At 32.6% G+C, this 12,329-nt stretch overlaps 1 protein-coding gene across 1 annotated transcript; it reads left to right on the top strand.

Annotated features, from left to right (window-relative positions):
• The first annotated feature begins 482 nt into the window (after nucleotides 1–482).
• Nucleotides 483–7,268, top strand: LOC146898050 (uncharacterized). The gene is made up of 6 exons (XM_085732526.1): nucleotides 483–1,441; nucleotides 4,344–4,399; nucleotides 4,479–4,709; nucleotides 5,851–6,142; nucleotides 6,484–6,680; nucleotides 6,764–7,268. Exons 1-6 carry the CDS (start codon nucleotides 509–511, stop codon nucleotides 6,915–6,917), a joined length of 1,863 nt encoding a protein of 620 aa, XP_085588652.1. The 5' UTR covers nucleotides 483–508; the 3' UTR covers nucleotides 6,918–7,268.
• The last annotated feature ends 5,061 nt before the right edge of the window (nucleotides 7,269–12,329 follow it).

A 12,329-nucleotide genomic window follows, 5' to 3' on the forward strand; every position in this document is an offset into this window, starting at 1 on the left:
AAACTGTTTGGTTTAATCCCTATAGAAGACGTCAATGATCTGACATGGGCTTTGATAAATGACTTAAGAGAGAAGGTGAGTGTATAAATACGATTGTTAATTCACATAGAGGATGATATACTTACAAACAATTTAACAATCAAAAATCAAATTTGACCAAGTGAGATTTTAGGCTTTAGAGAACGTGTACTATAAAAAGAATTGTCATTTGCCACATGGATGAAACATGAATCTTAAAATGAATAAAAAAAGAAAAGGCAAAATACAAAAAACAAAATCGAAAAGACAACCTTTGTCTACTCTTTTATTGGACCTTTTCACCTCGTATATTCCAATTGAAATATTTAAAAGTATCTTGCTCACAACACCAACCCTTCTTGCCGTCAAAATAAAATAAAAAAAATCCTTATTTCTCTTATAAAATTAATTAATAAATTTTCCCAAACTTCCTTAATATAAACCCCTAATCTAATTCTCTCCCCATAATCCAACTTTCCACTTCGCCGTAATGGGTCCCGAAGCTAACGGCACGGAACCCGAGAAACCAACACAAACAGTTCAACTTCAACCCATAAATAATCCACTTCATTTCGTTTTACCCGAAAATCACGCTAACGGCCACGAAACCGTTACAAACAACGAAATTAGTTATGAACAAGGAGGTGTAGATAGCAAAAACGAAGGGTTTATTCATCTTCCTCATTCCCTTCTCCCAACACCAGTTCCACCGGAGACTTATCAAACCAACAAAAACAACGAATCTCCGACTAGCTTCTCCGTCGCCGGAGGAACCATGCCGGATTTCGGTACGTTCATCCGTCAAAGGAGCAATGATTTATCAGCAGCGATTGCGAAACGAGTTTCTTCGTTTCGACAATCGATTGAAGAGGAGAACGTGACAGAGTTCAATCTTTCAGGTCTCAGCGTCGTGGTGAAAACGAAACCTGAAGAAGAAGAGATGAAAGGAAGAATCACGTTCTTTTCGAGATCAAGTTGCAGAGATTGTACCGCGGTAAGAAAATTCTTCAAAGAGAAAAAGCTAAAATTCGTTGAAATCAACGTCGACGTGTTTCGTGAAAGAGAGAAAGAGCTACGTGAAAGAACGGGAACGGTTTCGGTGCCGATGATTTTCTTCAACGAGAAGCTTATAGGAGGATTAGTAGCGTTGAATTCACTTCGAAATAGCGGTGAATTTGAGCGGAGATTGACGGAGATGGTGGTGGAGGAATACGCCGGTAACAATGCGCCGGTGCCGCCGGTGTACGGTTATGATTATGTTGAAGATGATCGGACGGATGAGATGGTTGGAGTTGTTAGGGTTTTAAGGGGGAGATTGTTGGTTCAGGATCGGATAAGGAGGATGAAAATTGTTAAGAATTGTTTTGAAGGAAATGAGTTTGTTGAAGTTGTTGTTCAACACTTCAAGTGCGCGCGTAATGAGGTACGTTTTCGTATACCGTATAATTTACGTATTTATGTATTTTCGCTCGTATTCCTTTCGAATTTATTGAATGCTTTGTTTGACTCAATTTATTGAATGTTGAAAAGTCAAATACTCCGAATTTAGACAAAGACACTATTAAACCTCAATACTCCATTTAGCTAAACCAATATTTAGGCAAGTTTGGAGAAACAGTTTTTTTTTTTGTAGTTTAAAGCATAAGCCCTTATCACAATAAGTGTTTATAAGCAAAGCTATTTCTATAGCAAAATATAAAACTAACTTAAATTATTTTCGTATAAGTTATAAGATGTTCTCTTAGAAAATCGTACAATGTTGAATTATGGTTGCTTGATGGTGAAATATGTTTTACACTGACGGTGTATAAAAGTTGATTTCTATTGAATTGACTAACCATTTTAAGAACTAGACATCCAAAAATACTTAACGAGACGTAGAAATATTAATGGCTTGTAGTTGATGAGAAGGGGCGATTGACTAACCATTTGATGAAGTATGTGAGAAAGAAAGATTGAAAATGTTTTTGCATGGAGAAGCTTTTGGATGTGGCAAAGAAACATGAACTGTAATAATGACAATACGCATGATAATGTAGCTCGTGACCTCGTGTATTGGAAGGTATATTTGTGCTTCGAAATGATATAAAATAAGTTCAAGTACTCGAACTTGAATGGGATTGTGTCTGGTCTAGCAAGTACAAAACAGCTCCACGACAAATCACAATTGTTTATGAAAAAGGAAGGGGTTGGGACTTGGGAGGGGACATAGATTATGAGGGAGATTTTATATTATAAATTGAATTTTTTATATATATAAAATTAAAACATTTTTTTTAGCTGGAGTTAATTTTATCTAACTTCTATCCCCAGAGGATTGTATACAATGAACATTATGTGTGGAGAAGTGGAGAATCCGAGATTCGAACTCCGGCTCTTGCACAAATTATCCTTGTAGCTACCAACTAGCTACATTTAGGGGATTTTTTTTGACAAGAACATATTTTTATTTTATTAATGACTTCAATTTGATTAAGTTATATTGTCACAAATTCGAAATTGGTCAAATTTTAAGATTGTCATTAAATTGATACCATATGCGTGGAAAAATATCATTTTCATATTTTGAACTTTTCTATGCTATGAATAGTCTTTAATTTTTTTTATTTTTTTTAGTTCGTTTACCCCCACAACTTGTTGATACGTAAGGGGTTGTTTTATTATACAAATACAAATTAATAACCTTTTTTTTAATTCTTCAACCCCAACAACTAATTGGTGATACGTGAGGGGTTGTTTTATTATAAAAATATTAATGAATAATATTATTATTATATTGATTTTTAATTCTTTTACAGCCACAACTTTGATGATGCTTGAGGGGTTGTTTTACGATAAAAACAAAGTTTTATATGTATAAAAAAAAGAATTAATTTTTTTATTGAGTAGAGTAACAAAACAATATTGAAGGTGGCATGAATCTTTACAGTAATCTTGTTAGACAATTTGCAAAATTTAATAAGCACACCATATTTAATCCCACAAATATGATTTGTGAATTAGTAGTTGAAGAAAGAAACATATTAGATAAATCGAAGGTGATAAAAAAAATTAAATTGATGTAGCAGATGGATAACTAAATAAACATATTAAAAAGGAAATTATATAGTAGTTAATACATTGAAATTGTGTAATTAATTGATAAAAAGTCAAAAACAGTTTTCTTTTATGGTAATTAATTGTGTAATTAATTTCCTTTTATGTTTAATATATGCGTATTACGATGGTAGCATGTAATATGCATAGTAATAATGATAAAATTATAAAGACATGTTAATAAGTGTCCTAAATACATCGTTTAAGAAAGTTAAAAAAAATAAATTTTATCTTAAAGTTCTAAGTCAAGTAGAAGGAAAAAGTACACAATTTTATATATATATTTTTTTTGACAAAGTACACAATTTTATATGAAAAGATTTTATATGAAAAGATATGGAGTACTTTTGATTCTTTAAACAATATCCTAATATCATTTTCCCTTGACAAAATGCTAATATCACTTATTAGTATATTTTTTTAATAATAATAATTATTACTAGTTTTTTCCTAAAACAATAATTATTAGTTTTAAATATGTCACAATCCTTTTTTAGAAGTTATTTGTCACAATCACAATCCTTTCTTAGAAGTAATTTGTCACAATCTTGTCATGCTTTGGCTCGTTCGGCACGGCATTTCCACGGTCAGACTCACACACTTAGATTGCGTCTGTAGATAAAATTCTTCGTGTACATTTTGCATTAGTAAAAAAAAAAAAAGTTTATGTGATTTATTCTACCCCTATTTCATACAGGAAAGTAGTTGTGCATAAGTCTATGGTTTCTTATGTTTTCAAATTTAAAACGGTAATTGTATCTGCATTTGATCAAACTAGTATTTCAATCTAACTCAAGTAAATACCGCATTATGACGGAAAATCAAAAACACATTGCACAAAGACGGAAAATCGAAACAAACCGAATCGTGCTAAGTCAACGAAATCGCAAAACAAATTAAAGATAATTGAAAATATGTGGAAATCTATTATTTAATTAAAAGAGAATAAAAAACAATTTTGAGGGAGATTTTGGATCAAATCTATTGTGGAAATTGTGAAAGAATACTGAAAATTTGCGGAAATCATCTATTTCAACATGAAGGTCAAATATGTTGTCTACAAATATGATAATGCACAAATTTATTTTTATCATTAATTAATAAGTTTTTCCCTTTGAATCAAATGTGAATATGTGATTAGAAGTGATTTATTGATCCAATGATGGCTGCAGTGCAGTGTACTAATGTTCCACTATAATAATTATTTGCATTTGTGAACAATTTCTTAGGCTGTTGAAATCGGAAAAGAGTTATCCAGGAAGCACTTCATCCATCATGTTTTTGGGTAAGAAAGGAGCTTTTGAGCTTAATGAAAGTGTCACAACATTTTTGGTAGTTTCCTTATCGGCAACTTTTTTCTGTAGGGAAAATGATTTTGAAGATGGAAATCACTTGTATCGTTTCATTGAGCATGAACCCTTTATCCACAAATGCTTTAATTTTCGCGGTGCCGTAAATGATAATGAACCAAAGACAGCAGCCTTAATTTGTGACAGGCTAACAAAGATTATGTCTGCCATTCTTGAGTCTTATGCTTCTGATGACAGAAAACATGTTGATTATGCTGCCATTAGCCGAAGCGAAGAATTTCGTAGGTATGACATGCTCAATTTGTTCTTACATTTAATTCTTTCTATTGTGGCATAATTTAAATAGAAATGTATCGAACCAGTGTGGATCATATAAATTAGTATTGGGTCAGTTACATAGATGCCTAATGTTAAAACTATGTTATAGCTCTCTTATCCTTTTTGTTATGTTAGTTAGTGATTGATTGTGTTATGTTAGTTAGTGATTGATTGTAACCGTTAGTAGTTATCTTGATAGTATTTGCTTAGAAAGCCTAGTTTGGATAAACAGTTTAATTCGCAGCTTATAGCATAAGAGCTTATCATATAAGTGCTTATGAATACGCTATTTATATTACACAAGATAACATTAAGTCAAATTGTTTATGTACAATTGTTTTCATTAGTTATCTAGGAGAGCATATAGAAATAAGCTGCTGTAAACAGCTTATGAACATGTCATATGTTTTCATACAAGTGCTTATGCCAATAGATATGTTCGAATAAGCAAATCCAAATAAGCCCTATGTCTTAGTTTTAGCATCATATTTATGTGGGAGCATAAGAATTGTGGGTGTTTCTGTGATCAAATCTAGCAAGTGAGTAGAGAGAGCAAATGCTCTAAGGTTGAGAATGTCTTGTAAAGCTACATCAGCGAGGACGTAAGAGTTCAATTGCTCATAACCTTGATAATCTGTGTGTTCCTTCTCATTTTCTTACTTATTCTTGCTACTCAATTTCAACTCTGCTGCAATCAGTCATCAGGAATGTTTTTAATTTCATAACAAAATAGTTCTTGGATTAGCTCATCTATTAATCTACGATAATGTACAGTCAATGGTAAGGTTTTAAATCATAATTAAGTTGTGATCTTTGATGTTGCAGATAACTGCTGTTAGATACAGCTGCAACTTAAATTACAATGATATTATAGTTATAGAGACATGAAAAACCTTTGTATTATACATTACGGTCCATTTTGGAGTCAACATGACTCATTGAGTTAACTTTAAAGCTTGTAACGTCCATTTTTCGATGTTTTCCATCATCTGTGGTGGCTTCCTATGGCATCCACCATCTCTAGTTTCCTAGCTTTTGTCTTTAATATCAGATTATTAATGTCTAGTGTTATCACTATTTATCTTGCCATTTTTCTTTCTAATTGCAGGTATATAAACCTGACTCAGGATCTGCAGCGAGTTAATATCATTGAACTATCAGAAAATGAGAAGCTTGCCTTCTTCTTAAATTTGTATAATGCCATGGTCATTCATGCTGTCATTAGCGTCGGGAGTCCAGAAGGTGTAATTGATCGGAGATCCTTCTTCAATGATTTCCTGTATTTAATTGGAGGACATCCTTACTCTCTCGCCACTATTGAGAATGGTATTCTCAGATGTAATCAGAGGTCACCGTATTCCTTAATGAAGCCCTTTAGCACTGGAGATAAGCGGCTTGAGGTAAAATGTTCAAGTTAATTTCCAATATGGCTTGTATATATCATGAATTTATTTTAGTTTAATGTAAAATTTTATGTTTGAATACATTCTCGTAAAGTGATTAAAAAATATATTTGAAGCTGAAACTGTTTTTTTCTTTATAACAGCTCCAAATCATATAGCTTGAAGTTAAAGACTACTTTTGATTTAAAAAATAATTCTATTTGAAAACACAAACATGTCAAATAATGATCAAAATCAGTTTATGAATCTAAAATCAGTTTTATCTCTAACAAAAGTGAATTCAAACATGTAAATGATTGATTATGGAGATATATTAACCTGTTTCTTACAAACTGCAGGTTGCTCTTGTCAAGTTGAACCCCTTATTTCACTTTGGACTTTGTAATGGTACAAAATCTAGCCCTAACGTGAGGTTCTTTTCACCTCATAGAGTTGTAGATGAACTAAGAGGTGCTGCAAGAGAGTTCTTTGAGAATGATAGAATTGAAGTTGACCTAGAGAAGAGAACAGTCCATCTCGCGCGGATGTTCAAGTGGTAAGCAATTCTAGCTTTTCTTAAGCTTTGGTTCCGACTGAATTCATTTCGGCTATCCTTTCTTATGAAATACATTTTTGCAGGTTCAGTGGTGATTTTGGACAAGAGAAAGAAGTACTTAAGTGGATACTTGATTACTTGAAACCTAATAAAGCAGGTCTTGTGACACATCTCTTAAGTGATAATGGACCTGTTAATATATCTTACCAGAATTTTGATTGGTCATTAAATTCTTGAGTAGTGACAGCCAAAGGAAAGAATTTGAGTGATATGATCCCAAAACAGATAATTCATATAAATGTGTTTATCAGTATTATGCAGAAATTTTAGATAGTAAAATTTAAATTATTTTTAGTTTTTCAAAAAAAAAAGGTATTTTTAGGTAGGAGTAGATTCTGTGGAGGATTTACTATGATGATGCTGTAGACTGCTTCGGAGTTGTGGAATCATATGCAGGACTAGTTTCTTCTTCTGCTGCTAAATTTTAAACAATACAAGCCTAAAGGCAAAAGCCATATCTTGTAACTTATATCATGTACTTGTGTGGTTTATCAAGTTTTTTCTATCTTATTAGAACTTATAGCCAAACATGTTACTTGTTAATTTGAAATTGCATATCATTCTCTTTGATCCTTCATTCTTCTAATTTGTTAAATTTGAAGTTGAGTGATCCCTTAAATTTGTCACTTTTTTTTGTTGTGAACTTGGTATCTCATTGCGCAACAACATGGACTAATTTGTATAGATTCACAATGGACGGCAAAATCCCCTAAATCCATCTTTAAATAAAAAAACCCTAAACAAGTTTTGATCTGGCTTAACTCTCAACTTTTGTATTAGAAGTGAAAGGGGGGAGACAAGGCCTACAAAATCAAACTCAGATTTAAACAATTCACCTCATTGAAGACTTACAATAGAATGATTAACCAATGTTCCTGCATTTGGAACCCACAATTGCAATTTACAACCATTTTGTTTTTATCAACTTGTAGGCCACAATTTTACTTGGCTCTAGTTACCGAGTTCCACAGATGAGTTCATCCATTCCTAAGTGCAGACTCTCCAATTAGCGATCATCATATAGGCCAAATTAATTAACATCACAAGTCTTCCAAGACCTCTTATCTCAAGAGACCAAATGAGTCTTCATTTATCCTTATCACACGCCATGAGAAACCTTTCTAAGCCTTACCATTATCTTCAAAGCAAATGCCTTCCAAGTTTTGTGATCAATTGCAATATACACTAAAGCAGTAATAGGTAGGGGAATAAAATAAGTAAACCCATCAAAAGCTTCACCATTCTTATCTCCCATTGCAATGCCAAAATAAGAGGAAAATTGCTCTTTAGGCAACTAGTGATTGCGCACATGCACCTCAAACTAGCCAAAATGCTCCTAACAACAATTAACTATTGTTTGCTCTAAGACAGTAGTTAATAATTGTTCCTAGAAACGGCAGTTAATTGTTGTTTGCATGAATGGCAGTTAATTTTGAGTTAGAGAGAAAAGCGTAGTACAAATGCAAAAACTCAGATTTATGTGTAATTTTGGGCACTACTTACACAAATAGTCATCCATACCATAAAATTAACATTAGTTTTTATATTAATTCATTCCTTCATACATTCATTCCTTCATCCATACATTCATTCATTCATACATTTATTCATCAAATTAAACATTTGTCGGAAAGGCATTCATTCATTCGAAAATACAAATAATTGTTTAGATAATAACATACAAACATTCATCATTTACATGAAACAAATATAAATAAAATGCAACAAAACTCATTGGAATGTCTTCCCCTTTTTGGACATTGGAACTTGATATTGAGTGGCTGACAGTGTTTCATCTTTAATCTGATGAAGACAAACACAGTCTTCGTATGACGTACCATTTTCCAAACCATGCACAACTAAAGAAAATAAAAAAGTTGAGTAACTTTTATGAAAAATATATGATGACTCGTCATATTGTCATTTAATATTAAAAAAACATAAAATAGTTTAGATATACCCAACTACAGCTAACTAGAAAATTAGTGGTTTGCCTGGACCAACTCAATAGAATAACGAGTGAATAGCCAAATACCCCCCGAAATTGCAAGGGGCGTCAATTACCCCCCTGTAGTTAACGAAATATCAATTACCCCCCCAAAATTGATAAACGTTAGTCAATTACCCCCCTCCGTTAATTTCCTCCATCCAACATGCTGATGTGGCAGTTAACTGCCCACGTGGCACTGCCACATGGTCAGAAAAGGCATGCCACGTCAGAGGGGGTAATTGACTATAGGGGGGTAATTGACTATTTTTTTTTTGAAAAAAATCTGATTTTCTTTTTTTTTCTTTCTGATTTCTTCATAATTTTCTACCATTATTTTCTTCATCTCTTCTCTCATTGACCACCTTAGGATACAATGATAATGATTGTGTGGCAGGTTTTGAAATTGAAAACAATGATTTGATTTTGTTCAACAAATCAAAGATTTCAGGTAACAATCTAACAGAACCCAACTCAACAACACCAAAATCAGTAGGTTAAATGGTCAAGGCCAAAAGAAGTACATAGAAGCTGGAGAAATATAAGCAGAAGCTGGAGAATTGAAACTGTTTCGAATTAAGCAGGTTGCTGCTACAAGAGATTAAGCTGTTTGTGATGATTATATTAAGAATGGTAAGATTAAGTTGTTGTATGACTAGTTTTACAAGTGATTAAGCACGTTTGGATAGATGGATGGGCTGAAGTTGAGTGGGTAGAAGTGCTTAAACTGTAAATAAGCTGTTTTAGGAAGTTTAACTTTAAGCTTAATTCTGTTGATGATTGCTGGGTGTTAGAGGCAACAATTTAAGGAATCACGAGTAGTGACAAGTTGTTAAAGTGTGGTAATAAGCTGATTTGGCATGGGAGTTGAGTCATAAGCTAAAAATTAGAGCTTAAGCTGCTGAACGAACCAGAAGTGCTTAAGTGAGCAAGAATCAATTTTTGAGAGGGAAATGTTTATATATGCTGATTGGTTAGAGCAAGAGTGGAAATAAAGGAGTTAAGCTGTTTTGGGAATTGGCGGAAGCTATAAGCTGGAGCTTATGCTGTTTGCAAAAGCTTCCAGAAGTAATTAAACTGTCAGAAAATAATGGTAGAAAATTATGAAGAAAGCTCTGGCACCAAGAACAACTCCAACCATGCTTTTCTATTCTTCATTCAATATCATGCGCCTTATTGATCCCATCTCAAAAACAAAACTAACCAAGAATCAAAAATCAAATTTTGAACATACCCTTTTGCTGCAATCACAAAATAATGGTAGAAAATTATGAAGAAACCAGAAAGAAAAAAAAAGAAAATCAGATTTTTTTCAAAAAAAAAAAATAGTCAATTACCCCCTATAGTCAATTACCCCCCTATAGTCAATTACCCCCCTCTGACGTGGCATGCCTTTTCTGACCATGTGGCAGTGCCACGTGGGCAGTTAACTGCCACATCAGCATGTTGGATGGAGGAAATTAACGGAGGGGGGTAATTGACTAACGTTTATCAATTTCGGGGGGGTAATTGATATTTCGTTAACTACAGGGGGGTAATTGACGCCCCTTGCAATTTCGGGGGGGTATTTGGCTATTCACTCATAGAATAACGGATGGTTATTTTACCTCATCCAAACGGCAGTACCCTATATGGTTCGAGTTTTGTGTTTCGCCAACCTAAACCAGCCTACATACACCCCTAATCTCCAATGCACAAATTGGGAAATAAACTATGATAATTTCGAAGAAGATGTGATGCGTCTAGTCTTACCACTTTTGAAAGCCTTTGTTTATGACCATTTTAGGATGTTGACTTAAATGTGAATTAATTGCATTAATAATGTTCAGACTATGTGAATAGAATAAAAAAAACCTAGAAATATGTTGCATCAAAGAAAGATGAATGACTTGGTTTATGTCATGTATAATTTGAAGCTGAAAAGTAGAAAAGTAAAAGCAAAAGTTTTGTTCTTTCATTTGAAGATATTAATTCTGATGATGAGTGGATAACTGAAGATGTTAATGAAGAGAATGTTGTGCAAATGCAAAATCATGACAATGTTGAGCAAGTTGATGTTAATGTTAACAATGTTTTTGGAGCTGATGTTGTGGAAAGTGGTGGTCGTGGTGGCAATGTTGATTTAAATGGAAGCTCAATCAATCAAAATTCAGTTAATGATGAAGATGTTTCATTCGGGGCATAATATGATGATGATGTTGACGGTGATGGTAAGGATGCTGGTGAAGATGATGGTGACGGTGGCGGTGATTTTGATGATGGGCAAGATTTCATTGGAGTTTTGAATGTTTGAAGACATTATCATGTATGTTTTGTTTTTATTTTCTTTATGTAGTAGCCAACCGGAAGGAACTAGGACCTTGTCTACTTACTTATCATATATGCTTTATGTTTTTTTTTCTTTATGTAGTAGCCAAGTGGGAAGGAACTAGAACCTTATTTACTTACTTTTGCAAATTTACTAGCTTTATTATGGAGATTTTTTGTTAAAAAGTTGGTTATGGAATTTGAATTTTTATGTTAATTGGTATTTTGTTATATATATTTGTCATTGAGTTTGTCTAACATATGCAAGATTGCACATGTTAAAGTAATTAAAAATGGAATTTTTTACTGAAAAACAACAATTATGTATTAAAAAGTTACATATTTATTATTAAATGCACAAGTTTCCAATGTAAACTTACTTTTTTAAACTTCTTAACATGTGTAAATTTTCACACCATAGAAAAACATTTTGTCATTTATGTGTCATTTAAAAGTTTTTTAACATCATTTTTTATTTTCTATAAACACGTTCGAGTTTACGAGTCGAGTCTACGAATCAAGTCTACATACCCTTTTCAAGTCTACGTAGACTTGCGAGTTTGACAACCTTGCATGCAAATATTAACTAGATAAAACTTGATTTATAATAAAAACATTAATTTTTATAAATATGTTACACAATCAATCAAATTACACATCTATGTAGGGCTTGCATCTTCGAATGTCGTAATAACGACGAAACATTTTTTTGGGATCAGACATACAGAAATCTTTGAGAAAAAGTAGAAGAACGTCATCCAGACTTCATTTTATGATAGTTGAAGGTAAACTCCAGTCGATTTCTAATATTTGCAAGCATTGCAAGAGATGTGTTGGTTATACCTATATCAAATGTATCTGTTAATGTGAAGGAAGTGTCTTTGACCCATATCGTTGTTTTTAACACAAAAATTTGTGTAAACATTGATTTATACCTAAAATTGTCTCAACATAGCATTTTCATCGGTTCTTTCTAGTTAGGATTTTGATAATATTGAGAGAATTAAGTAAGGTATGATGCATTTACATCTTTTCTTAATAGTATTTTTTATAATAAATTTCTTAGTAGATTGTTTTTACATGATTGATACATATTGAAATATTTTTCTTTGTTTTGCAAAACTATTTTCTATGCAAGATGTTGGTTGTTCGGCCTCTGTTACACTTGTCGATAATTAAAATTAAATGTTAATTCCTTATGTGTTTTAATGCTAAAATAATAAAATTGATTTCTTAGATACTAAGAAAAAACGATTGTCCTCGATGATTAAAAGTAAGTGTTGGTTCCTTTGGAC

This window comes from Medicago sativa, chromosome 8 (assembly GCF_051527215.1).
Source record: "Medicago sativa cultivar Bolivia chromosome 8, Bolivia_mono, whole genome shotgun sequence".
Classification (NCBI taxonomy): domain Eukaryota; kingdom Viridiplantae; phylum Streptophyta; class Magnoliopsida; order Fabales; family Fabaceae; genus Medicago; species Medicago sativa.